This window comes from Peromyscus leucopus, chromosome 9 (assembly GCF_004664715.2).
Source record: "Peromyscus leucopus breed LL Stock chromosome 9, UCI_PerLeu_2.1, whole genome shotgun sequence".
Lineage (NCBI taxonomy): Eukaryota > Metazoa > Chordata > Mammalia > Rodentia > Cricetidae > Peromyscus > Peromyscus leucopus.
In genome coordinates, this window is record NC_051070.1 from 52,543,482 (window position 1) to 52,569,732 (window position 26,251).

The window sequence follows — 26,251 nt, forward strand, 5'->3', positions numbered from 1 at the left end:
CAAACTCACACTGCCTTCTAAAGGGACCGTGCCAGTGCACACCCACAATAGCAGTCTTCATTGTTGACATCTTTACCAACATCTGTACTGTCAGTATTTGTGCAAGGGCAGCTCACTACTCTTTAAATGTCAGGACCCTGGTGATATTGAAGTTAAGCTGCTTTTCACATACTTACCTGCCATCTGTATATCTGGTGAGGTGCCTATTCTGATCTTGAGGGGATTTTTGTTTAGGAAGGTTTTGGGTTTGCTTTGGTTTAGGAAGTTTTGCTTATTTTTTTTTTTCCTTTTCTGTTTTTTATTTTGTTAAGACAGGGTTGAACTGTAACATAGGCTGGCCTTAGACTCAGGGCAGTCCACCTGCCTCAGCCTCTTCTTCCAGTCTGTTGCTAGCCTTTTCATTCTTTTAAGCAAGTTAGATTCCCTTTGTAAGTGCATTTACATAAGTCTAGAAACTGTAAGGACTAGAAGTATAAAGAGAAGTGGGGATCCTGGCATATAGACAATCGAATCAGTCAGGGTCATCCTTGGCTACATACCTAGTCCAAATCCAGCCTGGGATAGATGAAACCCTGTCTCAAAAGAAAAGAAAAGAAAAGGAAAGAAGGGAGGAAGGGAGGGAGGGAGGGAGGGAGGGAGGGAGGGAGGAAAGGAGAGAGAGAGAGAGAGAGAGAGAGAGAGAGTGAGAGTACCCTGAGACCCTGGAGTTTCTGAAATCCTTCTTTTCTAGTCATGAGGAGACTTGATGATTAATGACCTCAGAGACGTGTGAGCACTTCCTTTGCTCTATTGGTTATAATGATTAAGCTTTTACTATTTTAATAAGATTTTGCATAAAATACTCTTAAGTTTGAATATGCAAAAATTATTAAAAGCATAGATTTAGGCTGGGCGGTGATGGCACATGCCTTAATCCTAGCACTGGGGAGGCAGAGGCAGGTGGATTTGAGTTTGAGGCCAGCCTGGTCTTCAGAGCAAGTTCCAGGACAGCCAAGGCTACACAAATAAACCCTGTTTCAAATTCCCCACCCCTAAAAAAAGCATACCTTTAAAATCATCAATGTATACTGCCCAACAGCATCGCATTACAGTGTAAGTTACCTAATAACTCAAAACAAATAGCTCTTGGAAACTAAGACTACCTGATGTAAAAGTTTATGTAAACATTCACACTTTGACTCCTTTAATGCCTAACCAGTAGGTTATCGCTTTCTGAACTTTGAAAGTCAACTGTTTAACCATTCTTGCTACATAATAAAGATCAGTATTAAGTTTCTTTAAAATCAGATAATATTAAGATAATATCACTAGTGTAACTAGTTAGTGATGTGGGGTGACATATCATTCTCCCTGTATAGGTAGTCCTACTTATAGAAACAGTTTTTAGGAGAATGGTTTGTTAGTTGTGTTTTGTTCCTGTTATAGAACACTTGAAAGAAGCAACTTAAAGGAAGAAGTACTCATTTTGTCTCACAGTTTAAGAAATGCATCCCATTGTGTTGGAAGGGTGTGGCGGTGGGAGAATCTCTGGGCTGTGGCAGTAGAACATGCAGTGACTGGTTCATATTTCTTGACAGCTGACTAAGAAGTAAAAGACTTCAGCCTCTAATCATGAATTCAGCCTCTGTGGTCTTACACCATGTGAGCCATGTCTAGAAGGTTCCATAACCTCCCAAACCAGTGTTTCCAGTTGGGACCAAGTGCTCAAGCACATGAGATATGGAGAACATTACACACTCAAACCATAACAAATGGTAAAATAGCAGAAAAATGTATTTGCATGTGGTTGTTTTAAACTGCAGGTTTGGACTCCCAAATAACTTAGGTGACCACATCCTTTCTTGGGGTGACCTTCCTGACTTACATACTCTTTTACCTTGCTATTTTCATAGCAGTGTATACTGTTTTGGTCTTTTAATACTGTTAGCATGGCAGAATCAAGTTTTATAAAAGACATTTGAGAGACAGCCTTAAGGTTTTTATGAAGAAGGAAGTGAAAGTGACAAAAAAAACAGTGGGTTTTTTTTTTCCTTATCATAACACCATTTATAAATCAAAAGCCAAAAAAAGCACACATAAACCTTGTGCATGTTCAAACCAACAGGTATCAGTACTGAGAAGGGGAGATAGACATGGGCTCTAACCACTAACCAAGAAGCTATCTTTAGTTAATACCCACTGTCAAAAGAAAAATCTTTTTTGTTTTCTCCAATGGAGTCTCACTGGGTCTTTTAACCACACCTCAGGGTAGGTGTGTCCAACCTGTGACAGGTTGCAATGTCAGAAAGTTGGAAATCCCTACATTTAGATGAAAGCTTAAAATGAGAATTCCCTGTGGTGATATTTTATTTATGCTTTAATAAAGCTTGCCTGGAGATCAATAAGCAAAGTCAGGCAGCGCACGCCCTTAATCCAATCACTTAGCAGGCAGGGTCTCTGTGTATTCAAGGCCATATTAGGGAACAGAGCCAAGCGTGGTAACACATTTCTTTAGTCCCAGTACCAACCATAGAGACCTGGAGGTCTATACAGACAGACAATGACAAGGAAATGAGGTAACTGGGCTAATAGCCAATGAGGGGGCAGAAAAGCAAGGCATATAAAGGCATGGGTAGACAGGAAGTAACTCGCATTTGGAAGCCACAGAGTTGGTGAGGTAAGGTTGGCTGGTGGCTTTTCCTATTTCCCTGATTTCTAAGGCTTTCACCCCTATATTTGGCTCTGTGTTTTTATTTAATAAGATCATTTAGAAATTTGTCTACATTTGGCACCCAATGTGGGGCTCGAACCTACAACCCTGAGATTAAGAGTCTCATGCTCTACCAACTGAGGTAGCTGGGCTCTCCCTCCTCTTATATTCTGTCTCCAATTAAAGAGGACGGGGCTGAGAAGTGGTCTTGATGACTGAACGTGACTTACCCCTTAAACTATTATGCTCCCTGCAGCCAGCTCACAGTTGTCTTCTTAGGAAGACACTAAACCATCCTCTTGGTATTCTTGGCCTGTCTTGAACTTCTCATGCCTGATTCCATTGTTACCTTCTTATGGAGTCCTCTTGTTTAAGTAAAGACATTCTTAAGCAGTTCCTTGAAAGGAGGAGCAAATGGATAAGAAATGAGTGTAACTTTGCATGTCCTAAAATAACTTTGTTCAGCCTTCACTCTTTGCTTGAGTAGAACCGTCTAGATTAAGATAATTTCTTCTTCAGTTTTCTGAAGGCACTGTTCTTTGGGCTTTTGTTGCCACTAGTGTTTTAGTGATGGCCAGAGCCATCACATTCTTGATCCTTTGTTGTTTTGTTTTGCCCTATCCCCTCCTTCAGCCAATCAGTTTTCCATTCTATTTTGAATTCAGGTCATCAAGCTTGGTGGCAGGTAGCTTTGCTTTACCTGCTGAGCCATACTATTGTATCTTTTTGTCCCCAGTGCCGTTTGATGTAGCTTGCCCTTACACTGGGCACATCCATTACAGTGAATTGTTTTCAGTCTACTGGTCTTGAGTTCTGGGAAAGCTTTTTTAATTACTATGCTGAGAATTTCTTCTTCCCCATTCTATTTTATGTCTGTAACTCCTATTGCCTGGATATAACTAAAACCTACACTCACTCCTCTTTGTCTTAACTTTGCTCTTATTTTCCATCTTAGGCTTTTTGTTCTGTTGTTTGTGCAACTTTAATTTTATTACCAAACTTCTGTCTCTGCTGTCATATTTGTATTTCCTGAGATCTCTATCACTTCAATGTTTCTTTTCCCCAAGACCCTTGTATTCCACAGTTGTGGTTTTCTGTTGTTTTTAAATCTCTGGTGGGCTCATCCCTTTCCCTTTCTTCTTGTCCTTTCCTGCTTAGTTTCTGCTCTCAATTGATTCTTGTTGCTTGTTTAGCTCTGTCTTCTAGGCTAAGGTTTTCTGCAGGTTGCTGATAATCCTCAATTGCTTGTTTGTAATCAAGAGGTAGAACCTACTCTGGAGCTTATGGGAGCTCTTAGGATGAGGTGGGTGAGCTTGGGCACACAGTAGAGCTGTCTGTGTGCATTTGTTGAGTAACTCCATGTCAATGTATCTTCAATTCTCAGTATTCAAAGGTGAAATTCTTCCATACTCCTGCTTGAAGAGCAAGGTCAGTCTACCAGCATGGTGAGGGAAGGCTTGGTCATATTCCATGTGGAGGCAGCCAGTTGTGAACCTGTTTGGTATGTGGAGTGCATGTCCTCAAGTGTACTCCTACTGCCTCTCTATCACCCATTCCAAGAAAGACAGGCATTTAGAAACATGGAGTAAGAGAGAATTCCAGAGCATCTGACTTTTTAAATGCTTGCATCGTCCTTTTTTGGGACAGCACACTTCACTCTACTGTAAGCGTGCATTATAAATCAAGTTTGTTTTCTCCTTTATCCCTGCTGGAAAGGAACTTCCACTGTCTTAGGTCATTTAAATCAGTTATTACTGGCATTTCTGGACTCTTAAAGTCCTCTCTGTCTTCCCTATCCTTGTTGGGTTGAGTTGACATCTTTTTTTTTCCTAATCTTTTTATTGTTGTTTTAATTGAATTTGGGGAAAAGTAAAAGTGTGTGGTCAATTGAAATTTTAACCCAAAGTCACTGTAGAATTCTTCTTACAAATTTAGTTACCTATCTATGCAAGGCATTTTTATGACATTCCTACTGTGTGCTAGACATACTCTTTTTGTCTTTTTCATCATTCATTAATACAATCATGTTTGTATTAGTACTCAGTAAGGTCATTTTAAATATATGAAAGACAAATGGCAGTTGAAGCAAATATTTAGAATACTTGTTCAAGATTTTGAAATACATTATAGATACTAATATAGATGTTATATAAATACCTGCTTGATCAAATATGAGGCCAAACACACAACTGTGTTGTAACCTCATTATTCCCTGTAATTATACTGTATAAAATGTCTGGGAACACTGAATTGACAGGTTCTGAACCATTTCTCCTAGAGGAAAAATACAAGGCTAGGTACCTGCCAACCTCTGGACACATTTTCATCAACTAGTCAGTATATAAGCTGTGCTCCTGTTTAAAGACACATCTTTTAGTACTATTATTGACACTTTAACACTGAACCATTGGCCAAAAGCACTATCACCCATGCCTGAAAAAGCTTTATCAGACATTTTTCATTTATCAGGCAGTTTCTTCATAAAGGAGCACCAGCTAGAAACCACCATTTGAGCGCTGTGGTGGGGAGCAGAGGAGTTCATTTTCAGCAGTGAAATCACCAATAAAAAGCACAAAACTACAGGAAGTGAAAGCCCAAAACATAGTAGGAAATAAAACAACAACAACAAAAAGGACTATATACTTGTTTATATTGTGAGAGTCCCCCTTTAGAGAGGAATGTGTTTACAGCAACTCAGGCTTTCCCTGTGCATGTCCAGTGACTGAAAGCACTGTGAGTGAATGTAGATTTGTGGGTTGTAAATATATTTTAGCAAGTAGGTGAATTCAGAAGAACAGAATTCATGAAGAATAAGGACCTGTATCTCCACAGGGACAGAACATTTATAATCCCTTTAGTAGAACCATTACAGATTTTGTGTGCATTTGTATGCAAACAAATAAAAGGCTGCTCTATTCTAATAGATACATTATTACCTCATTGATTTTTACAACTTTATGAAGTAGGTGACTTTAAAAGGAGAAATTAAGATGATTTTGAATACATTCTCTTTTCCTTCCCCACCTTCAGCTAATAGAATAGGATTAAATATAGTTTGCTCTGTATTTTTTATGTGTGTATAAGTGTATTATGGGGGGCTGGAGAGATGGCTCAGTGGTTAAGAGCCCTGGCTACTCTTTCACAGGTCCTGAGTTCAATTCCCAGCAACCACATGGTGGCTCACAATCATCTCTAATGTAAGCTGGTGACCTCTTCTGTCATGCAGTCATTCATTCAAATAGAGAACTCATATACATAAATGAGTACATGTTTTAAAAAAAAGAAAGAAATTAAGTGTATTATGTGTGTACAAGTGTAGGTCAAAGATCAACCTTGGGTGTCATTCTTCAAAAGCTGTCCATCTTGTTTTTTTTGAAAAGGGTCTTACTGGGACCTAGAGGTTCACTAATTAGGCTGAGCTGGCTGACTAGCAAGTTTCGGGTATCCACTTGTCCCAGCCTCCCCTGCACTGAAATTTTAAGCATGTGCCACCACGTCCAGCTTTTTTTTTTTTACCCTTAACACAAGTTCTAGTGGTTAAACTTAGGCACAAGCACTTTACTGACTCTGACCAACTCCTCTGATTACAATTCACTCTTAAATTAAAAAAAAAAAAAAACGCAAGTGCCCTGATTGTTGTCTTCATGAACACTTTACTATTTGTCCATCTAATTAAAAGTAGAAAGATAAGCAGGGTATAGTGGTGCACACCTTTAATCCCAGCACTAGGGAGGCAGAGGCATCAGATCTCTGAGTTCAAGGCTAACCTGGTCTACATAGTTCCAGGACAGTCAGGGCTACACCGAGAAATCCTGTCTCAAAAACAAATAAAAGAGAAAAAAATGGACAATAGTACTATTCATAGAGTTGTAGAACTAGAATTTCTTTCAAAGATCATGTAATAGCCCAGTATGGTGGCCATCCCTTCAGTGTCCCAGCACAGGGAGGCCGAGATAGGTACATCTCTGAGTTCCAAAACAGCCTGATCTAGACAGCAAGTTTCAGAACAGCCTGGGCTACACAGTGAGACCCTATCTCCAAAAAACAAACACTCATATAATTAAATCTACTTACTTCTATGGGAAATAAGCTCCTGTAATTAACTTGTCCAGAGTCACACGGTTATGAGTATCCAAGCTGCTTAACATTTAGAAACTTTCTTCTCTACCTAAGTTGTATGTAGCCCTCTATGTTCAAAGGATCGTGTTAACAAATTTGTCAGTTAATAACCAAAGCTAAGCCAGAGTCTACTGTACAATAAGGACTGTTACATCTCTCACCCTGTCGTGAACCACGTAAGTCAGAATTTGCAGTAGAGCACAAGGAAAGAGCCAGGTCTTTTCTGGGGAAGTGTAAGAGCCTGCCCCTCCTGGGAAGCACTTCTTGGCAACAGCTGGCTAAGAGACAGTGTTTCCCGACCTCCTAATTTTGTTGTGGAAAGCTGTAAAACCAGATACTGTTCAGCAGTTTTGTTAAACTTTAAAGCTACCTTGTGAGGCCAAAACAGCAATGTCTCTGGGTCATTTCAGGTTGCTTGTATGAAACCTCAATAGGTCTAAATGCTGCAACTTGTAGGCCTCTGTACTGCTTGTGACTGTGACAAGGACCCTAAGCCAGGTTAAGACAAATTAAGTGAATGCTGATGGGTTAAATATATAATTAAAAAGAACATTAAATGTCCAGGTAGTCAGTCTGTTTACCTCATAAAATAATTTGTTAACATGTTTTGGCTATATATTACCCACAATGCAAAGATCATGTGTATGTTTTTTATATTAGAATTGATTCATATTTTGAGTCAGTATGGAATTTTGCAGTCTCACACAGTGGCACTCTTACTATCCTTATCTAATGCATGCAGCCCTCTGCAGAGTAGTATCTCTTGCGGAAGTATGTATTTTATCTAACTTTAGTCAGTAGACATTACACAGCACCTGTAGCTAAAAAGTGTTACTTCCTCAGTACTCTTTGAAAATAGGATATCCCCAAATACATCCAGAAACCTTGCCTTAGTTATTTGCTGAGCAAATACAGGAGGCCTAGTTCCAATGGCATGAGTTAATGTAACTAGTCTCCAGTGTAATTGCAGGGTGTTGAGGAACATCTCTTCCATTACCATAGAAAGCAATGGACAGAATAAATACCTAGAGAACTGGGGAGAGCTATGTTATTTTTCTACACATTCAGAAAGCTGCACAAACTATAAATACATAGCTTGATTGATATAAAGTAGTCATTCCTGGGTAACGTGCACCCAGGCTAGAAATCAGAATATTTATCCATTCTACTTTAAATGCATTTGGCTTTCCATCTGGGAACCATTCCATTTATGGTATTGGAAGTTTAGCTTTAATAGACACTACCACATTTCTGACATGTTTGAATCAGCTCGGCCTAACAGTGTGTGAATCTTCTTGAAGTGCAGCCCAACAGTGATCTTGGCTTTTCCATTTTAACTGTCCTAATGAATATCTTTGTGATTTAAACTCCGATTTCCTGGAGATGCCAGAGATTACAAACCTTAGCCTGTTGGCTGTTTGGATGCCCTCTGAAACGCATATTAATGTCTAATCTATACTGGTTTCATAAACATTTTTCTTAAACATCATACTTTTAAAAATAAATAATTTGCATATGTAAACATTCAGAGAGCTGGAAATTTTCCTACTGACTCCAATGTAATAAACCTCTCTGAAATAACTTATGAGAACTTGACTGGTAAGTATAAGTAGGAAGACACTTTTAAGTGTTTGGTTTTGTTTTTGGGGGGGGTGGTATTTGTTTGGTTTTGTATTGTTTTTTTCTTCTCATTTAAACTACCAATATTTTCCAGCTTGGTAGCACATGCTTTTAATCCTAGTAGTTGGGAGGCCAAGACAGACAGGATCTCTGTAAGTTCCAGGCCAGCCGGGCCCACACAAAACAAAACCACCAATATTAAGAACAAAATAGAAACTGGTTATGAATAAAATTTTTAATTAGCTCCTGGAGGAGACTTTCTGTTTTCTTTGGCTTTATGAATTCTGATTGCTGTTAATAAATTATTCCTGCCAGGCTTGGTGGCACATGCTTGTAATCCCATGACTCTGGAAGCAAATTCCAGGCCAGTGAAGGCTCCATCGTTAGTCTTTGTCCCTAACTAAGTAAATAAGGTCATTACTAATTAAAGGAGTTGATTTTGGAAAAAAAAGAAAAAGAATAACTTGAATTGTCTTTAAAATAATTAAAGATAAGGTGTTTTTTCCTGCTTATAGAGTATTATAAACTTTGACATAGGGGCTGGAGAGATGCCTGAAGTTAAAAAAGCATACTGTTCCGGGGTATTGGTGTCACATGCCTTTAATCCTTGCACTTTGAAGCAGAGGCTGGCGGATCTTTGAGTTTGAAGCCAGCCTGGTTTACAGAGACACATCAGCCAGGGCTCCACAGAGAAACCTTGTCTCAAAAAACCAAAAATAAAAAACGCATACTGCTGTTCCAGAAAACTGGAGCTTGGTTCCCAGCACCCATGTAGGACAGTGTAACTCCAGCTCTTCAAGATCTCATGCCCACTTTTGGTCTTTATGGGCACCTGCATTAATGCACACAGATACCCACATTTAAAAATAAAATATTTCTTAGATTTTAGTCTGTAGCTTTGGGCCATGAAGCAAGGCAGGACTGTTTTGTTTTCCTTTGAGACAGGGTTTCTCTGAGTAGTCTTGGGCACTACCACTCACTGCCCAGCTAAACTATTTCTTAAATCACATAGTTGTAGTAAAAACTTCAGATCATGAGGCTGGAGAGATGGTTCATTGGGTAAGAGCACTTACTGTTCTTCTAGAGGACCTAGATTCAGTTCCCAGTACCCAAATCATGTTTCTAACCACTGCCTGTAACACCGCTTTCAGGAGATCCAACACCCTCTGGCCTCTTTGAGTACCCATACACATGTGAGGCTCATAAACTTACTTAGGCATATACATACACATAAATAAAAATAATTTTTTATTTAAATTATAAGCAAGGTATAGTTACTCACACCTATAATTCTAGCGCTCAAGTGACAGAAGCAAGTTTGAGGCCAGCCTGGTCTGCTTATCAAGTTCTAGGCCAGTCAAGGCTACATAGAAGTCTCAGTTTTCTTTATTTAAAAAAAAAAAAAAAAAAAAAAAAAACTTCAAGGGCCAGCAAGATGGCTCAGGAGATAGATAGAGGTACTTACTACCAAGCCTGACAACCTGCGTTCTAGAAACTGGATCCCAAGTGGTAGAAGAAGAGGAGTCCTGCAGGTTGTCCTTCTCTTCACACTCGGGCCACAGCAAGTTCACACACGCACATAAATTGATTAATGTCATTTTAAAAAGCTAACCTTTACATTTTTCAAGTTACAGAAATTTCAAATCTCCCATAACCTAACTTCTCAGTTGTAAATGACTTTATATTCATCCAGATTTTCTTATATAAATTAACATACAAATGACAATATACTTCTATTTTGCTGTTTGGTGGATGTGTGTATGTATGCCACAGTGGGTATGTGTAGGTCAGAGGGCATCTTTGTAGAATCCATTTTCTTCTTACACTTTTATGTGGATTCTGGGATCTGTGAGTTTAATAATGGCAGGTGCCTAGCCATCCTAGAGTGAACATCTTGATTGTAATGAACAGCGGCAACAGCTTGCATGGCAAGCACCTTTACCTGCCGTCTTGCTGGCCCACTGTTTGTTCTTTTAACCTACCAATAATAATTGCCACTCGGTGGTTAAGAGTTCTTTAGTTATGCCTGTGTTGATTGGATACTCATTACTAACAATAAGATACCGTCTTGACTCAATTTTTTTTTCTAAGTATACCCTTGTCCATCTATCCCATTTACCTTCTAGGTCCCCAGGTAGAATACTGGCAGAAGTTCAGTATCTTCTCTTTTAATATCCCTAACACTAATGTTTTTCAGTATGCAGAATGCCAGTGAGGAGGATCTAAATGGGTTGGGCATGGCCTAATTTTTTCCCCAATTCTTTTTTTTAGTTGAATCATCCTAATTATGAAAGTTCAGCTATTAAGTTAGTAAATCTTCTCTGGTTTTGGTTTGTTTGTGTGTTTGTTTTCCCATTAGGACTGGTGTCCCTGCACCTTCATTGTAATGCCATGGTGGCTTCTGTCAGATAGCAGTCAGGTAAAGGACACACTCAGAAAAACACTTACAAATCTGATCCATGGGTTATGCTCGTTGTTTCCAGTTAATACTTATATTTAATTAATGGGAAAGTATTGAGCCCTTCCAAAGCATACACATACATACATACATACATACACACACACACACACACACACACACACACACACACACACATATATATATATCCTAATCTGTGAGTAGAAATCTCCAAAGTTGGTTGGTTGTTTGGTTGTTTGTTTGTTTTAAGCAGTGAGGCTAATTTGACTGTTAGATATTTGAAAACCAAAAGTATACAAACTAAGATAGGTTCCAAGCTAATTTCTGCTTTGTTGTGTAATATGGTATCTAATGTACGAACAAAATTAGTTTCCTTATGTAGAATCAGCTTTTCAGTTAAATCATACTGTAAGGTCTATGGTCTCAACAGTACTTCTTATGTTGAAATATGAGTAATTGGGCTGCATTTTATAGTTTGTATTTTATATGTGTGTATGCACAAACGAGTACATGTTTAACATGTATTTTAACATTATGTGGCTATTGGCAAAATCAGTCTGGTTCTAGGCTAGGGTTAATGGTCTGAGTTTCTTGTAATAAAGCAGTACTTTGCTAGTTTGAAGATCACATTACAGTTTGTAACTTTGCTTTTCTGTTTCGGTGGCACCAGATAGAATTTGCTCTGTGGACTATAGGCATGACAATTTCAGGAACAGAAAATAGCCCTTCATCTCTAGAGGCTTTTTTTATGACAAGAGTAGCATCATATAATAGCAGTAGAGAGAAAGTTGACCATCTGTTTTCATGCTGTGATGGGTTGTTGCCATTTTCAAGTGGAAGTAGTAGCTTTGATAGCTAATCATATAATAATGAGATAAATTATTTTAGGTTTATGTAAAAACAGAAGACTTAAAGTCTCCCTAACTGCTAGATTTGCTGTGGAAACACTAGGAACAGAAGACCATACACACCTCATTCCTCTTGCCTTCCATGGGTACTTGGGTCAACATAGAAAAGGTGACTGTTAGCCCTGTATTTTTAAGACACCGCCACTGATTTTGTGGGAACAAAACTCTTACCTATTTAAAGGTGACTCTTAGCCCTGTGCTTTTAAGACACTGCCACTGATTTTGTGGGAATAAAACTCTTACCCATTTGTTCTGGAAACACGGAGGTAAAGCTGTTGTTCTTCAGACTTCTGTGTAAATGGCCAGGTTGGTATTGTTGTTTTTTAACAGTCTTGTTTCCTGAGCTGAGAATTCATTACCAGGCTTACTCCTCAGTGTGTCTTGTCTGCTAAATTAACAAATGAAAATGGCAACGAAAGCCCCACCATGACCTGTATGTTGGATCTGGTAATAAGGGATGCTTAGCCATTCTAGAATGAACAGCTTTGTTGAAATAAACATCCAAGAAGAGTTGCTGTGGGGAAGCTGCTAGAACTGGTTGATCAGACCTTCAGGAGCCTCCTTATACCTTAAGCAGCAGCAGTTCTGTTTAGAGAGTGCGTGCTGGCTGTGAAGCTTAGGCGGTTGATGCAGTCACCTAATACCAAATTTAAAGCCGAACTTTCCTTGGTAGTAACGGTGTCTTCTTGATGTTGTCCCTGTTGTCTGTTTTAAATAACTTGTTCCTTTTGTTATAAGGGGATCATTTTACATGAGGAAATTGAAGTCTGATGTTCAAACAAAACCTTATGAAGGAGACTTTAATCCTTTGTTTTAAAATGAGTGGATTGGCTGAGTATGGTGGCATACCTTTAATCCCAGCACTCAGGAGGCAGAGGCAGGTGAATCTCTGAGTTCAAGGCTAGCCTGATTTACATAAGGAATTGCAGGATAGCCAGGGCCCTGTAGAGAGACCCTGTCTCAAAAAAGAAGAAAGTGGGGATTTATAATTAAATTGATTCCACTTTCAGTGGGGTCTTAGACCAGTACTAGCAAGCATAAAATGACATCTGAAAGTGTTTTGTGGCACATATGCAGTTAGATTCCCCCTCTATTTCCATGTCTGTGAGCCATGTGGAGTGGGGGATCAAGTAGATTCACAGAACTTCAGGCTTAAGATTTGACTTCACAAAGTCTCTGCTTTGAGCTGAAGCTAGTGAAAAGTAGCTGGAAGTCAGGAGAAACAAGTGAGTCTCACTGTAGTCCCAAGACACTTTTGTTTGTTCCCTTTTGAGGATGAAGGATGGTGTTTTACTCTTTTAGGGTTTTCTGGAGTCCACCTTTGGTGGGAATTTATTAATCACATTGAATAAAATAGAAATCCTGCCCTAAGGGCTTTCCTGCCTTGTGGAAGAGCCTTGGGAAAGTGGCAAAGTATTTCAGACAGTTTCCACAGCCTGTTTCAGTCTCACTATTTTTATTCTTGTCAGAATGGTCACTTCTAATAGCCAGATCCCTCAAACGACTAACCCAAGCCTTGCATACTACTTACTGTTCAAAGTTCTTAAAGTCCAAACCATTCATTAAAGACTAACATTTGCTGTTGTCTTCAGTCAGTGAAAGGGGGTAATTAAGTGTGGTTTTAACTAGTTCTTTTCAATGTTGCCTTGAACACTTGTTGAGTGGAAGTAGATTTGTTTGTATCTCTTTGGTTGTAAACAAAGCCCACACCCAAACCCTTCCTGCCTCTGGAACAGGTTCAAGATTTGGAGACAGGTTTGTTTGGGGGCGTTTCCCTTGTCTTATCTACAAGTAAGCAGATGCTAGGGTTGAATTTATTTGGACCCTTTCACTTTAAATGTGGAGCTGAAGCAAGAATTTAAATATATCAGAAAAGTGTGTGCTGCACTTGAGACATGCGAGACTCGGGGAGAAAGGTGTGTAACATATTCTCAAATGTTCTCTTAGAAGCTTTGTAGGGTTGATTTTATTTACGCAGGTAGCTGCAAGCTAGCAACTATTGCACAAAAGGAAAATATTTAAAACCATGTAAAAGTCTGTGTTGCATTAAATTATAGTTTATGTGCTTGATTTTAGCAACAATTCTTCTACTGGTACTTTTACAATTGGTGACAAAATAAGTTTTGAATTTTTGTTCGAATTTTTTTCTTTTTTTTTTCTGTTTTATTTATTTTTTCTGTTATCAGCTTGATACAGTACAAATTCTTATCCTAATAGTGAAATGTTTCAGTGAGGCTTGCCCAGTGATTGAGTAAAACCAAAACTTACTATAAACCACAGTCATCCTAGGGTCCCCCCTGCTATGTCGCCTCCCTGGTTCTGTGGGTTGTAGTCTGATTGTTCTTTGCTTTATATCTAGTATCCACTTATGAGTGAGTACATACCATGACTGTCTTTCTGGGTTTGGGTTACCTCACTCAGGATATTTTCTAGTTTCATCCATTTGCCTGCAAATTTCATGCTGTCACTGTTTTTCTCTTCTGAGTAGTACTCCATTGTGTATATGTACCACATTTTCTTAATCCATTCTTCAGTTGACGGGCATCTAGGTTGTTTCCAGATTCTGGCTATTACAAATAATGCTGCTATGAGCATAGTTGAGCATGTATCTTTGTGGTATGATTGAGCATTCCTTGGGTATATGCCCAAGAGTGGTATGGCTAGGTCTTGAAGTATATCGATTCCCAATTTTCTGAGAAACCGCCATACTGATTTCCACAGTGGTTGTACAAGTTTGCACTCCCACCAACAGTGGAGGAGTGTTCCCTTTGCTCCACATCCTCTCCAACATAGACTGTCATTAGTGTTTTTGATCATAGCCATTCTGACAGGTGTAAGATGGTATCTCAGAGTCGTTTTGATTTGCATTTCTCTGATGACTAAGGATGTTGCGCATTTCTTTAAATGTCTTTCAGCCATTTAGATTCTTCTTTTGAGAATTCTCTGTTTAGCTCTTTAGCCCATTTTTTAATTGGATTGTTAAGTATTTTGATGTCTAGTTTCCTGAGTTCTTTGTAAACTTTGGAGATAAGTCCTCTGTCAGATGTGGGGTTGGTGAAATTTTTTAAAGAACTTAGGAGGTATTTATTTGTAAGAGAAAGTATTTCATTTGTGTTTATTTCCCAAAGTAATGACTCAGAACTGTATAGGTGTCTTATGAATTCTATCATATTGTTTTCTAATGCTTCACATAAAGAGGCTACACATGTTTATAAAATAAAGGCTACTCAGCATCTGATGAGTGGCAGTTCAGCTTCACTGGCATGGTTAGCTCTGTCCAGGAATTTCAAGTTCGAGTGTAATAGATAGGTAATTGCCTAAACTGACATATTTCTTACTGATCTTTTCTAGAGCCTGGCCCAACTAGAGAATCTGTGCAAACAGTTGTATGAAACAACAGATACAACCACGCGACTGCAGGCAGAGAAAGCCTTGGTTGAATTCACCAACAGCCCTGATTGCCTGAGCAAGTGCCAGCTGCTCCTCGAGAGAGGAAGTGTACGTAAGAATTAACTAGTCCTAAAGGGTTCTTGTTAGAACCAAGGAAAATGCTCTGCTTCTAACTAGGGACAGACTGGGATAGTCTCTACTGAGTCTTGAGTATCTGTTGACAATGGCCTCCTAATCAGTAAGCTCTTTATACGTATATTTCTGTCCTGCACCAAATTCCTGGGATGCATTCTCTATTTTATGTTTCAGTGTCATCTCCTGTCCTTCGTAGGATGTAAGGGGTATGTCAGTCCTTGTTGTTGATAAACTTCGTGGTCTCCTTTTTTCTCCTCAGCTCTGCTTACTGCTTGCTGAACAGATCTGAGGAAAATGACCATGACAATGGAAGTTAAAATGTTTTGTTGATTTTTGAGGCAATCTCACATAGTAGTAGTATGTCTCAAACTCAAAATGGGTAGTCTCAAACTTGGTATGTAGCTGAGGATGACCTTGAACTCCTGATCGTCCTGCCTCTGCCTCCCATGCTAAGATTTAAAGTGAGACCATGTCTAGCTAGGAAGTTTGGGTTTTAGAATTGGAATCCCTGCCAACTGAAGCTGAGGAGATTGATCACTGGTTAAGAGCATCAAGTGCTCTTGAAAATGACCCAGCGTTTGGTTCCCAGCACCCTTGTCAGGCAGCTCTCAAATACTAGTAATTCCAGCTTTGGGGATAAACCCTGGCCTAGCCTTCCTTAGACAAAGGAATAGCATAAACTGAAGTTCCATTCTGTTTTTTCAATTTTTTTTCTTTCTCTCTCTCTCCTTTTTTTTTTTTTTTTTTGTTTGTTTTGTTTTGTTTTGTTTGTTTGTAAGACAGTTTCTCTGTGTAGCCTTGGCTGTCTTAGAACTCATTTTGTAGAGCAGACTGTTCTTAAACTCAGAAATCCGCCTATTTCTAACTCCTAAGTGCCAGGATTAAAGTCATGTGCCACCATACCCAGTTTGGTCTTATTTTTCTTGCTATTTTTCCTTAATGCTCTAGCAACTTTCTAGACATGCCTATCTGTGTTATCTTTTTCACAGATAAAAGGGAAGAAACTAAGAAAAGATACAAATACTATCTATAATTACTGTGAATCTGGTAGAGGTGGAAATATAAATGATGATACAGTATTGTGTCTTGAACAACAATGTGTCCCTAAAAATTTTGTTTATAAATATTTCAGGGGTAGTGAGTAGCTCATGCCTGTAATCATAGCTGTGAGGTAATTGCCATGAGTTCAAAGCCAGCCTTTGCTATAAAGTTAAACTCTATCTCAAAAAGAAAGAAGAAAAAAAAAACCCTGCCAAAATAATAGTAATTTACTTGTAAAAAATACCCTTTAGGCCAAAATAATATTGAAAATTAGAATTCTAATTGACTTATTGTTTAGTTTTCATTAGTATTGTCCAAATATTTATGTAATAATTAATAGTTGGTTAAAATCACCCTTTTTCAAAAAAACCTCAGTTCAGGAATCTAGCTCTTTTTCTAAATAGGTGAAGATTACAATGTTGGGGGGGGGGATTTAGCTCAGTGGTCCTAGCAAGCGCAAGGCCCTGGGTTCGGTCCTCAGCTCCAACAGAAACCAAAAAAAAAAAAAAAAAAAAAAACAAACAAAGTCATGTCAGGTTGAATAGTGGTCTGACTGAGGCTTTTTCTTGAAGTCACTGTTTGCAGACTGTTCCAGAGCATGTGTCTTGGGAGATGTACAGTAAGCTCTTTCACTCCTGCTGCCAGAGCCCACATACTCTCTGAGCTATTGACTGCAGTTTCTCACCGACAGTTAGCAAGAGAGAAAGAAGCAGAATCAGTACAGTACTGAAAACAGTTGCATCTGTGCCCACTTCTCAGTGGCTCAGCAAGCCTATTAAAATTATGACTAAAAACTTAAATTAAGTTTCTATTTTTACAGTAAACTGTGTTTAAGTGTATGAGTATAAATTCAAGTCACTTTTGTAACTTTTTTTTTCTGTTGTATTACTACTCATTTTGTTTTGTTTTTTTAGATAGGATCTTGATGTATATAGCATTTAGCTAGCCTTGAACTAGCTGTCCTCCAGCCTCAGCCTCCTGAGTGCTGGGATTACAGGAGTACACCACCACCAATTTTTTTTCTTAGTCTTAAGAATCTTTCCTGCCTGGTGGTGGTATGTAAAAATACTAACATGAGTGAATGTCCTTAAAACTTAGTTTCATGACAGTTATTTTTGACCTTCAGTTAGATTATTTTTAGTGGTTCTGAATCTGTTCCTGTTGCATGATTTTATGTAAGATTACCATACGTGATTCCTCCTTGTGTCATGACCAGCTGGAATGTTTTAGTGCTTTGAAAGTCCAAAAGTTGTTAAAAGCCTCACTGGAGAATAAAATGATATTCCATTATTAGGACATACTTTTTCTCAGAAATAGTTGATCTGAAGTTTACTATAAAATGCTCATATGCACTTCCTAGAGCTGTACTAATGGACAGATACAGTTTGGAGATGAACTCTGTAGTATAGTGGACTCTTCGGTACCACAGTTCAGTTTTCCTTTTATTCTAGTTCAACACTGCAGAAATGTCACAAGGTGAAACAAAAACCTTATAGCTGATTGCCCCATACGATGGTCAGTGTTTTTGTTTTTTTTTCACTCCTTTTCCAGTCATCCTACTCCCAGTTGCTGGCAGCTACATGCCTTACCAAGCTTGTGTCACGAACAAACAACCCACTACCATTGGAACAGCGGATAGATATCCGTAAGTATAGAGCTTTCTGCTTTGTCTCAAAGAAATTTAGTTTGTAGTGTGCTGATAGTAACTAAATAATTAAATAGTTGAGTGTAGTTAAGTGTATCTAGGATTAGGTTTTTTTGCAAGAGTTTTGGGTCCAGAACCATCCCTTTGGTTGCTAACACATTTCCTTATTCACTCTCTTGTTTTCTTTTGTTTTGAGATAGGGCCTCACTGTGTGTGTGTGCCTCAGGCTGGCCTCAAGCCCACTTTCCTCTCATCTCACCTCACACCTGTTAGGTTTCTAATCATCCACCACCACACCAGCCTCTGTCATTTTTTATTGTCACTGATACCTCCGAAAACTTGAAGACTTTTTTTAGTTCTGCATATACAGCATTATTTAGCCATGTAAGAGTACATTTAAGGGCTGGAGAGATGGCTCAGCGGTTAAGAACACTGGCTGTTCTTCCAGAGGTCCTGAGTTCAATTCCCAGCAACCACATGGTGGCTCACAACCATCTGTAAGGAGATCTGGTGCCCTCTTCTGGTTTGCAATGATACATGCAGACATTACACTGTATAATAAATAAATAAATAAATCTTGGGGGGAAAAAAGAGTACATTTAAGGCTGCTATACTTTAGATTTGTCACTGTGATGATGAAAAATTCAAAAGCTTATAATAACTTTTCTGAAAAGAAAATTGTGATTTTTAAATATCCCCATCCTGTCTATTTATAAATGACAGTATTCTAAGTTAGACAAGTCCTTGGCAATCTCTTAATTACTCTTGGTGATCTTGATAACCCTTGCCCATAACCAAGGTCAGCTTGGCAAGCTTACAGTGAGCTTACAGTGGTCTAAAGCATGCACAGAACCCTGGGGTCAGTCCCCAGAACCATGAAGATCATCATTGTCACTGTCATCGTCTTAAATCTGAAGCCTCATTTCTCGGGAACGTAAAGAACTAAGAGAGTTCAGTCTGAATTTACTGTTTCTGCCTAGTAAATGTATTCTAAAGACAAGCCTCTGTGTTTAAAGCCTCCTTAGCATGCAGACTGTTTCGTTTCTTAGGGAACTATGTGCTCAACTACCTTGCCACTCGGCCAAAGTTGGCTACTTTCGTGACACAAGCACTCATCCAGTTATATGCCAGAATCACAAAGCTGGGCTGGTTTGACTGTCAGAAGGATGACTATGTCTTCAGAAATGCAATCACAGATGTCACAAGGTTTTTACAGGTACAGTATACATATATGTTTGAGAGAGAGAAAGAGAGAGAGTGTGTGTGTGTGAGCACACAGGTGCTATAATAGAAATGGGGAAAGCAACAGAAATAGACTTGATGCTTATCTACTTTTTTATTCATTACATAAAATATCATTATCTGAAATACTCCATCTTTTTTATCATATGTGTGACCATTTTTGCATATTAGCATAAATAAATCTTGTCTATTTTGAAGATTCCTACACACTGTACCAAGCTAAAATGTCATAAAATAATTAACTGGTGTTCTATAGGTAAACATTTAGTTTGCTTCAATTAGGGGCTGTCAAGTATTCACTAATTACTACAGCACACACATCTTGCCACACTTTGAGTAAGTATATCTGTCAGTGAACTCCTAACCTTAAAGTTAATCAATCAGAAGGATAAAACTATTTATGGCTTTCAAAGATATTTCCAAATAATCTTCAAAAAAGTTCACTTTTTAAGAGTACCCTCTTTTTGTATCTTAGCCCTATAAGCTAAGTATTTTTGTTTTTATAACTTAGTAAAAATAACTTAGGTAAAAATAATTAGTAGTATTGTTTGGGTTATGAGTGAGACAAACTTTTATGTGTTAATTTGCTGCTTTACTTGTTCTTCTGTGAACTTCCTGTCCAATGTACATGGGTATTTTATGCACATGTACGTCTGCAGGCCTGGTGCCTGCAGAGGCCAGAAGAGGGCTTTGAATTCCTTGGGACTAGAGTTACAGATGGTTGTGACTCCATCCTCCATATGGGTGACCCCAGGTCCTCTGGAAAACTACTGAGCCATTTCTCCAGCCCACCTCTATACCTATTTCTTAATGTTGAAAAAAAAAATCCCTTCTCAAACTTGGTTATTTATTTCATTTTATTCATTTGCCTAGAGGTATGTTTTGCAGTTTCTCTTTTAATAATGTTTATGCTGTGGTGCTTTGGAGAACTTCCAAATTTGATAAGGTTAAATGCAGCTGTCTTTCTTTAGGGAAGGTGGTTTTTGTTTTCCATAAGGCAGCAGGCTGAAACTAATTCCTTGCTGCCTTCTGTAGGCAGTTTTCATGGTAACAAGGAATGTGTAATTAAGTAGTATGAGTACATTCCAAAGCCAAGCCATGCCAACTTTCTCCTGTGCATTTGCTTACCAGGACAGTGTTGAATACTGCATCATTGGCGTCACAATTTTATCTCAGCTCACCAATGAAATTAATCAAGTAAGTGCTACAGCCTTCCTTATTGAAGTAAGTGACACATTTTTTCTTGGTATTGGTGCTTTCTGCTGTTTGTGGGGTGATGTTTTTTGGCAGTTGTGTGCTTTTGCGGTAAGTGATTAATGCCTTTTTCAAACAAAATAGACCCATTCGTTTTTCCTCTGTAAATGCAACCCACATCACTCTTTTTAATCTGGCCTGCTTCTGAGATCACCAAAGTGTATTACGCTCCCATATCAGTTTTCCTTATTAGTATCAGTGTTCTTTTTTTTTTTTTTTAAGAGATGAGAATAATGATGTCATATGTGTCAAAACCATACCAGAGTGTGGGAGGCTGAAGCAAGAGAATTATCATGAGTTTGAGGCTGAGCTATGTAGTAAGACTCTGTTTCAAAAAAAAAAAAAAAAATACTGCCTTACTCTAGTGAAAGAGTTTAATTGTGAAATAGCAATTATAAAAGTGAAATTAGGGCCAGGCCATGGTGGTGCACGCCTTTAATCCCAGCACTCGGGAGGCAGAGCCAGGCAGATCTCTGTGAGTTCGATGCCAGCCTGGGCTACAGAGTAAGTTCCAGGAAAGGCGCAAAGGTACACAGAGAAACCCTGTCTCGAAAAAAAAAAAAAAAAAAAGTGAAATCAGTTACATGCTTGTGGCCCGTCTGCTCCTGTGTACATTCCTATCTGCTAAAGTTATTTAAAAATCAGTCCCCAGGCTTAGGGTTGTTGCTCAGTGGTAAAGTGCTAAAGGAGCACACATCAAGCCCTGGTTCTTAGAGACACACCCACTGGGCATGGTGTGCACTTCTATAAATCCCTGGACTGACAGGTGTAGACAGAATGATCAAAGTTCAAGGCCAGCCTAGGCTAGAGATCCTGTCTCCCCAAAAAAAAGGTAAAGTAAAATTTTTAAAATATAAGTAAATAGAAGTCAGCTCCCATGTGATCCTGGTGATCTTTCAGAATGAATAAATTTTTCTTTTCCCGTTATTTTTTCAAGTAGTCATTGATGTCACCAAGAATTACAGAGGAAGCACCAGTGGCTATTTTCTTCTTTTTTTTTTTTTTTCATGTTTTCTCCTTTTTGCTCTGGCTATTATCGTTTTGGTTGTTTGCTTCTGTATTTAACTAAAATTATATAATTATTAAACAAGCAAGTATTGATATTAGTTGTCACATCCCACATTAAGTTGCCAGCATACTAATTACATTGGCATTATTGTTGCTATTGCTAATAATTATGCAGATGTTTTATTAATCCTAAGAACTTCAAACGGTTAAGTTGGTACTCTTTTAATGCTCTAGATTATAACTTGTTCAGATTGGGCATCTATATTGTATCATCTGTTAAGTGCAGTTGCCATTGTGAGCAGCAGTACCAATAGCTTAGGCTTTTGAGGAACTATGATGGGCCAGCCACCATTCTAAGTTAACTTATTTTATTCTCAATAATCCTGTGAGGTAGGTATTGTGGCTGTTCCATTTTCTGGATAAGGAAACTGTGATACATGATCATTTGTCTACAGTTTCACAGTTAGTGTAAGCAATGCTGTCTAAATTTGAGCCCAGATAGTCTTATACCAGATCCTGTGTTGTTAACAACAGACTGTTCAACCACTGTTACCTGTACAGTAAAGAGAGCATCCATTAGCCAAATACAAAAACCATAGGCTTAATGTTCTCTCTCAAAGCTTGCTCCCCACCCTGTAAATAACATGAGGATTGGTAATTTTTAAAAATAAAAAAACATTTTCCATGTGTTTTACTTAAGTGATTGTGGTGTGGAGTGGACCGTATAGTGACCATTGCTGCTTGACAAAGTTCCAGCATTTCAGCTTTCCGAATCACAGTTCTCCAGCACCCTTTTACTTTCATTATTGTCACTATTATACCTTTCCCTTTGGGAAATTTTGTGCAGGCTTTAAGAAGTGTACAATGGTAGCCTCTTTAAATAAAGTAATTCTTTGGGAAAAATCCCCAATACTTTGGAACCATATAGCATGATAACTCTGCCTAGTCCCATTCAAGTTAACACCAAGGTGCTAGAAAATTTAGGGAAGTAACATATGCTTGATATTTGATAATCAAGATTTAGGCATTCCTAAGGCCTACTCAGGTTCACAGCAGTGTTTGTCTAGCTTCGTCTTTGCTCACTTTTAAGCTTTAGCTATTTGGATAAACTAAGTTATACAAAAAACTACAATATTCTGTAATGGAGTGTCTGATCGCCCAAGAAAATCATTTTCCCATTGTCAGGTATTTTTATATATCCCTATTCTCTCAGGGGCTTGAAGAAAGTTCCTGCTTGTTAAAAAGGGAGATAATCTTATCAAGAGGAACTTGTGGTGCTCCATTAACATAAGACTGCCTTTTGTCTAGGTCAATGGTAGCATCCTCAAGCCACACCCCGGCTGAGATGCCTCCTATCTCCCATTTATTTCTATGTGCAACTATAGAGTTTAAAAGGTGGCAGCCATCTGGATTCACCCTCAGATCCTGTCTGTCTCCTACTCCACACATCATCTTTGGAATATGAGCTCCCAGCTGGTCACTGGAAGTGGAGGGCGGGGCGTAAATGAAAATGTGCTTGACATAGTTAACACGTTTGTCATGAACATTACAACAGTATATGGTACTATATTTGTATAAACTTTAGCAATGGCCTGGCATGGTTGTTAGCATTCAAACTGGCCCCTTGAGGACCTGTCCAATAAGCAAGCAATACCTTGGCCCACCCCATCTCTCTCTCCATACACACACACACACACACACACACACACACACACACACACACACACACACACGGTTGTGTCTGCACCTCTGCTCTCTATCTTCCTCCCTCCCTCCCATTCTCTTTCTCTCTCTTTCCCTCTTCCCTGTCTTCGCCCTCCCCCAACACTAATAAAACCCTGTCTCAAAAACAAACCAAAAGCATAGCTTCATCATGTAAGATATACAGCACAGTGACATGGACAGCAGAACTGGAAGATTTTGACCTCTAAGTAATTTTCCATTACTTACTGGTTGGCACATTCAAATTAGAAAGTATATTTCTCTTTACCATTTCTGTTTGAACCTAGAGGTGGCATTTTGGAAGGTTTGCTACTATGATTCTTCAGTGTGACTAAAACAAAATGAACCCTTCTTGGGTGCATTGATCAATAAATCGAAGAAATTTAAGTTTCAATTAAGTGGCTAGACTACAAGTACTATAGACAACCATAATTCTTTTTTTCCCACTTGTTGAGTGTCTACTACACGTTAAAAATGCAGGGATCACTATTCTATAGCAGCGGAAAAAACAGTGGAATGAGAGACCCTTAGAATGATTTCAGATCTCATTCCATGTTGAAATAGGCTAGAGAGTGAAGTGAGGCTACAGGCCATTCATTTATTTTCAAGTTCATGCCATTAGTGATTGTTTTGAAATTGGGCAGTTGCTTCCGCCTGGTAAGTTAACTTACCAAAGCCCAGCCTTGCTGCTCTGTCTGGTTTTGTAGATAAGCCATGATAGCAATTGCTGGCAATGCATACCAACAGTTTGTGCAGTTTTGCTTTTCCTTTATACACTAGAGAGAAATGAGGTCATGGTAGCCATGAGCAACACCCATCACCCTATTCTCCACATCTTCCTACTAGATCTGATTTAACAATAAATTAAGCTGTAAAAATGAATTTCGTGTTTATATTGCATTATTGGAAATTCTTCTGGTTTATTTGAAATCTACATGAACCCCCCTCACACTGGAATTATTTTAAAACTTGAATTGGCTTATTCTTGTCTACACAGGCAGACACCACCCATCCTTTAACCAAACACAGAAAAATAGCTTCTTCTTTCCGAGACTCATCACTGTTTGATATCTTCACACTTTCCTGCAATTTACTAAAACAGGTATGGTTATAAGTTCGGTTATAATTCCTGGTCCCTTTCAGGGGTAAGAGTGGGTGGGATTTGTTAGACGTCAGCACCTGACTGAGGCCATCATCTGGAGACGGAGAAATAGCTAGCCAGGTTGATCACTGACTTAGAAAAAGGATTGTGTGGTTCCCCCATTTAAAAGCTACTCCTCTGGGTAAAAGACAGTAAGAGAACATTTATTCCTTGTTCCTGTCTTCAGGAAATCTAGTTTACTACAAAGTTAGAAATTTGCTGTTTGTTACTTTATAGCCACATAAAATGTCTCTATACAGAATGGAAGCCTGTTAGCTTTATGGTGTTTAGATTCCTAAGTGTTCTGCAAGCAGGTTTAGACTACATTGTTACCATACAAAACTAGGTGAGTCTTTTATCCCCTGCTGAGTTAAAAGCAGCAAACAAGCAAGCAGCATCTTCTTTAAAGAGTAGGTTTTGAATTTTTTAGCATCCACTTAGATTTAATAACCTGAAGTAATAGGCAGTGTCACATAAGGGAATTAACTGCTTTAAGTAGAGAGCTGGTTTTAATTTCATCTATTGATAGCATTAAATTTAATCAAAAAAAGTTAGGTAGAGTACTTACATGCATGAGAGCCTGGCTGGGTTCAATCCCTGGTGTCACAAAAAACAATAAGCCTGTCATGATGCGGTATGCCTAGGCTACAGAATAAGGCCCTATCTCACAAATAATTGAGGAAGGGAGCAGGGAGAGTCTTACACTTTTGTAACAGTGGTCAGGTGGCTTTTTCAACATGGGAAGCTACTTGGGGATAGCCTCTGGGTTTTTTGGTTCACTTTTATGTGTTTTTGCTCTCATTTTCTGATATTCCTCTGTTTTAGCTCCAGAAACAAATTTATATTCTTTCTGTTGCCCTATTTATGACACCCATCTTTTATTCACTTGATTATACTGCAAATTTATAAATGTTCCATTGTCCAGCAAGCTGCTGGGCAAAGCTGTAGTACCCACAAAGCTATAACATCTGCTGAGAGAAAGCGCTTCTGAGAAAACTAAGGATGAAATCCTCCCTGATCCTATCAGCTCATCACTAAGGCCTCAGATACTATGGACCAGTATCTAGCTCTTAAGTCTACAGATACACTGCAGATAAATATGTAATATTCGGGAGTAATTTTGTTTTAGTTCTCATTAGAAAAATATTTGGTAATGATGGTTCTACAAAGAGGAAGGGAATTGTAAAGCTTATTCTGAACTAGGTCCATAGCTTTATTTAAGCCATCCCTAGAAATTACTAAGATCGCACACCCAAACACCAAATTCTGTATTGCTTAGGATTCCCAGTGGCCATTATGACTACATATGAAAAAGAAGTGTTAACCAGGGGATTTCTCTAAATGTCAGCTTCATATTTTTATATGTGTTGATACTAAAAGAAAAAGTAAGATTTTTTTTTTCATGATAACATTGTTAATAAAACAGCAACATCTTTCTGGAGTAAAAACATCTTACTGTGCTGAAGTACAGCCCTCCTTTTCCAACTTAGCAGCATACTTCTGAAGCAGGGAAAAGAGACTTGTTTGGAGCTCATTCATTATGTGACAATTTTTGCAGGCATCGGGAAAGAATCTGAACTTGAATGATGAAAGTCAGCATGGCTTGCTAATGCAGCTACTCAAACTCACCCATAACTGTTTGAACTTTGATTTCATCGGCACATCTACTGATGAGTCCTCAGATGACCTGTGTACAGTACAGATCCCCACCAGCTGGAGATCAGGTAACAGAGCTCCAGCCTAAGTCTAAGTCTGCCTGCCCTGTGTCTATAGGTTAATCTAGAGAGGCCCCGTAATTCTTTATTTTTTTTAACAAAATTTAATGTTTTCATGCGTTTGTTTACAACATGGTAAGGATTCATGGAGAAGTCTTGTGAATTCCCCCAAGCATAAGAGAACTTAAAATTACTAAATAATA

General features: G+C 38.6%; 1 protein-coding gene across 3 annotated transcripts in view; it reads left to right on the forward strand.

Moving 5' to 3' along the window:
- Xpo7 (exportin 7) overlaps positions 1-26,251 on the forward strand; it is a 106,675-nt gene that overhangs the window by 42,332 nt on the left and 38,092 nt on the right. The window contains exons 1-7 of one of the 3 annotated variants that reach the window (XM_037208400.1): positions 13,564-13,671; positions 15,107-15,253; positions 17,873-17,966; positions 19,016-19,182; positions 20,340-20,432; positions 24,190-24,294; positions 25,892-26,057. In XM_037208400.1, coding sequence (XP_037064295.1) covers positions 13,651-13,671; positions 15,107-15,253; positions 17,873-17,966; positions 19,016-19,182; positions 20,340-20,432; positions 24,190-24,294; positions 25,892-26,057 — 793 coding nt within the window. In that variant the 5' untranslated portion in view covers positions 13,564-13,650. Of the gene's footprint in view, positions 1-13,563; positions 13,672-15,106; positions 15,254-17,872; positions 17,967-19,015; positions 19,183-20,339; positions 20,433-24,189; positions 24,295-25,891; positions 26,058-26,251 lie in introns of those variants that run through there. The other 2 variants (XM_028877622.2, XM_028877621.2) reach the window with 2 other exon arrangements.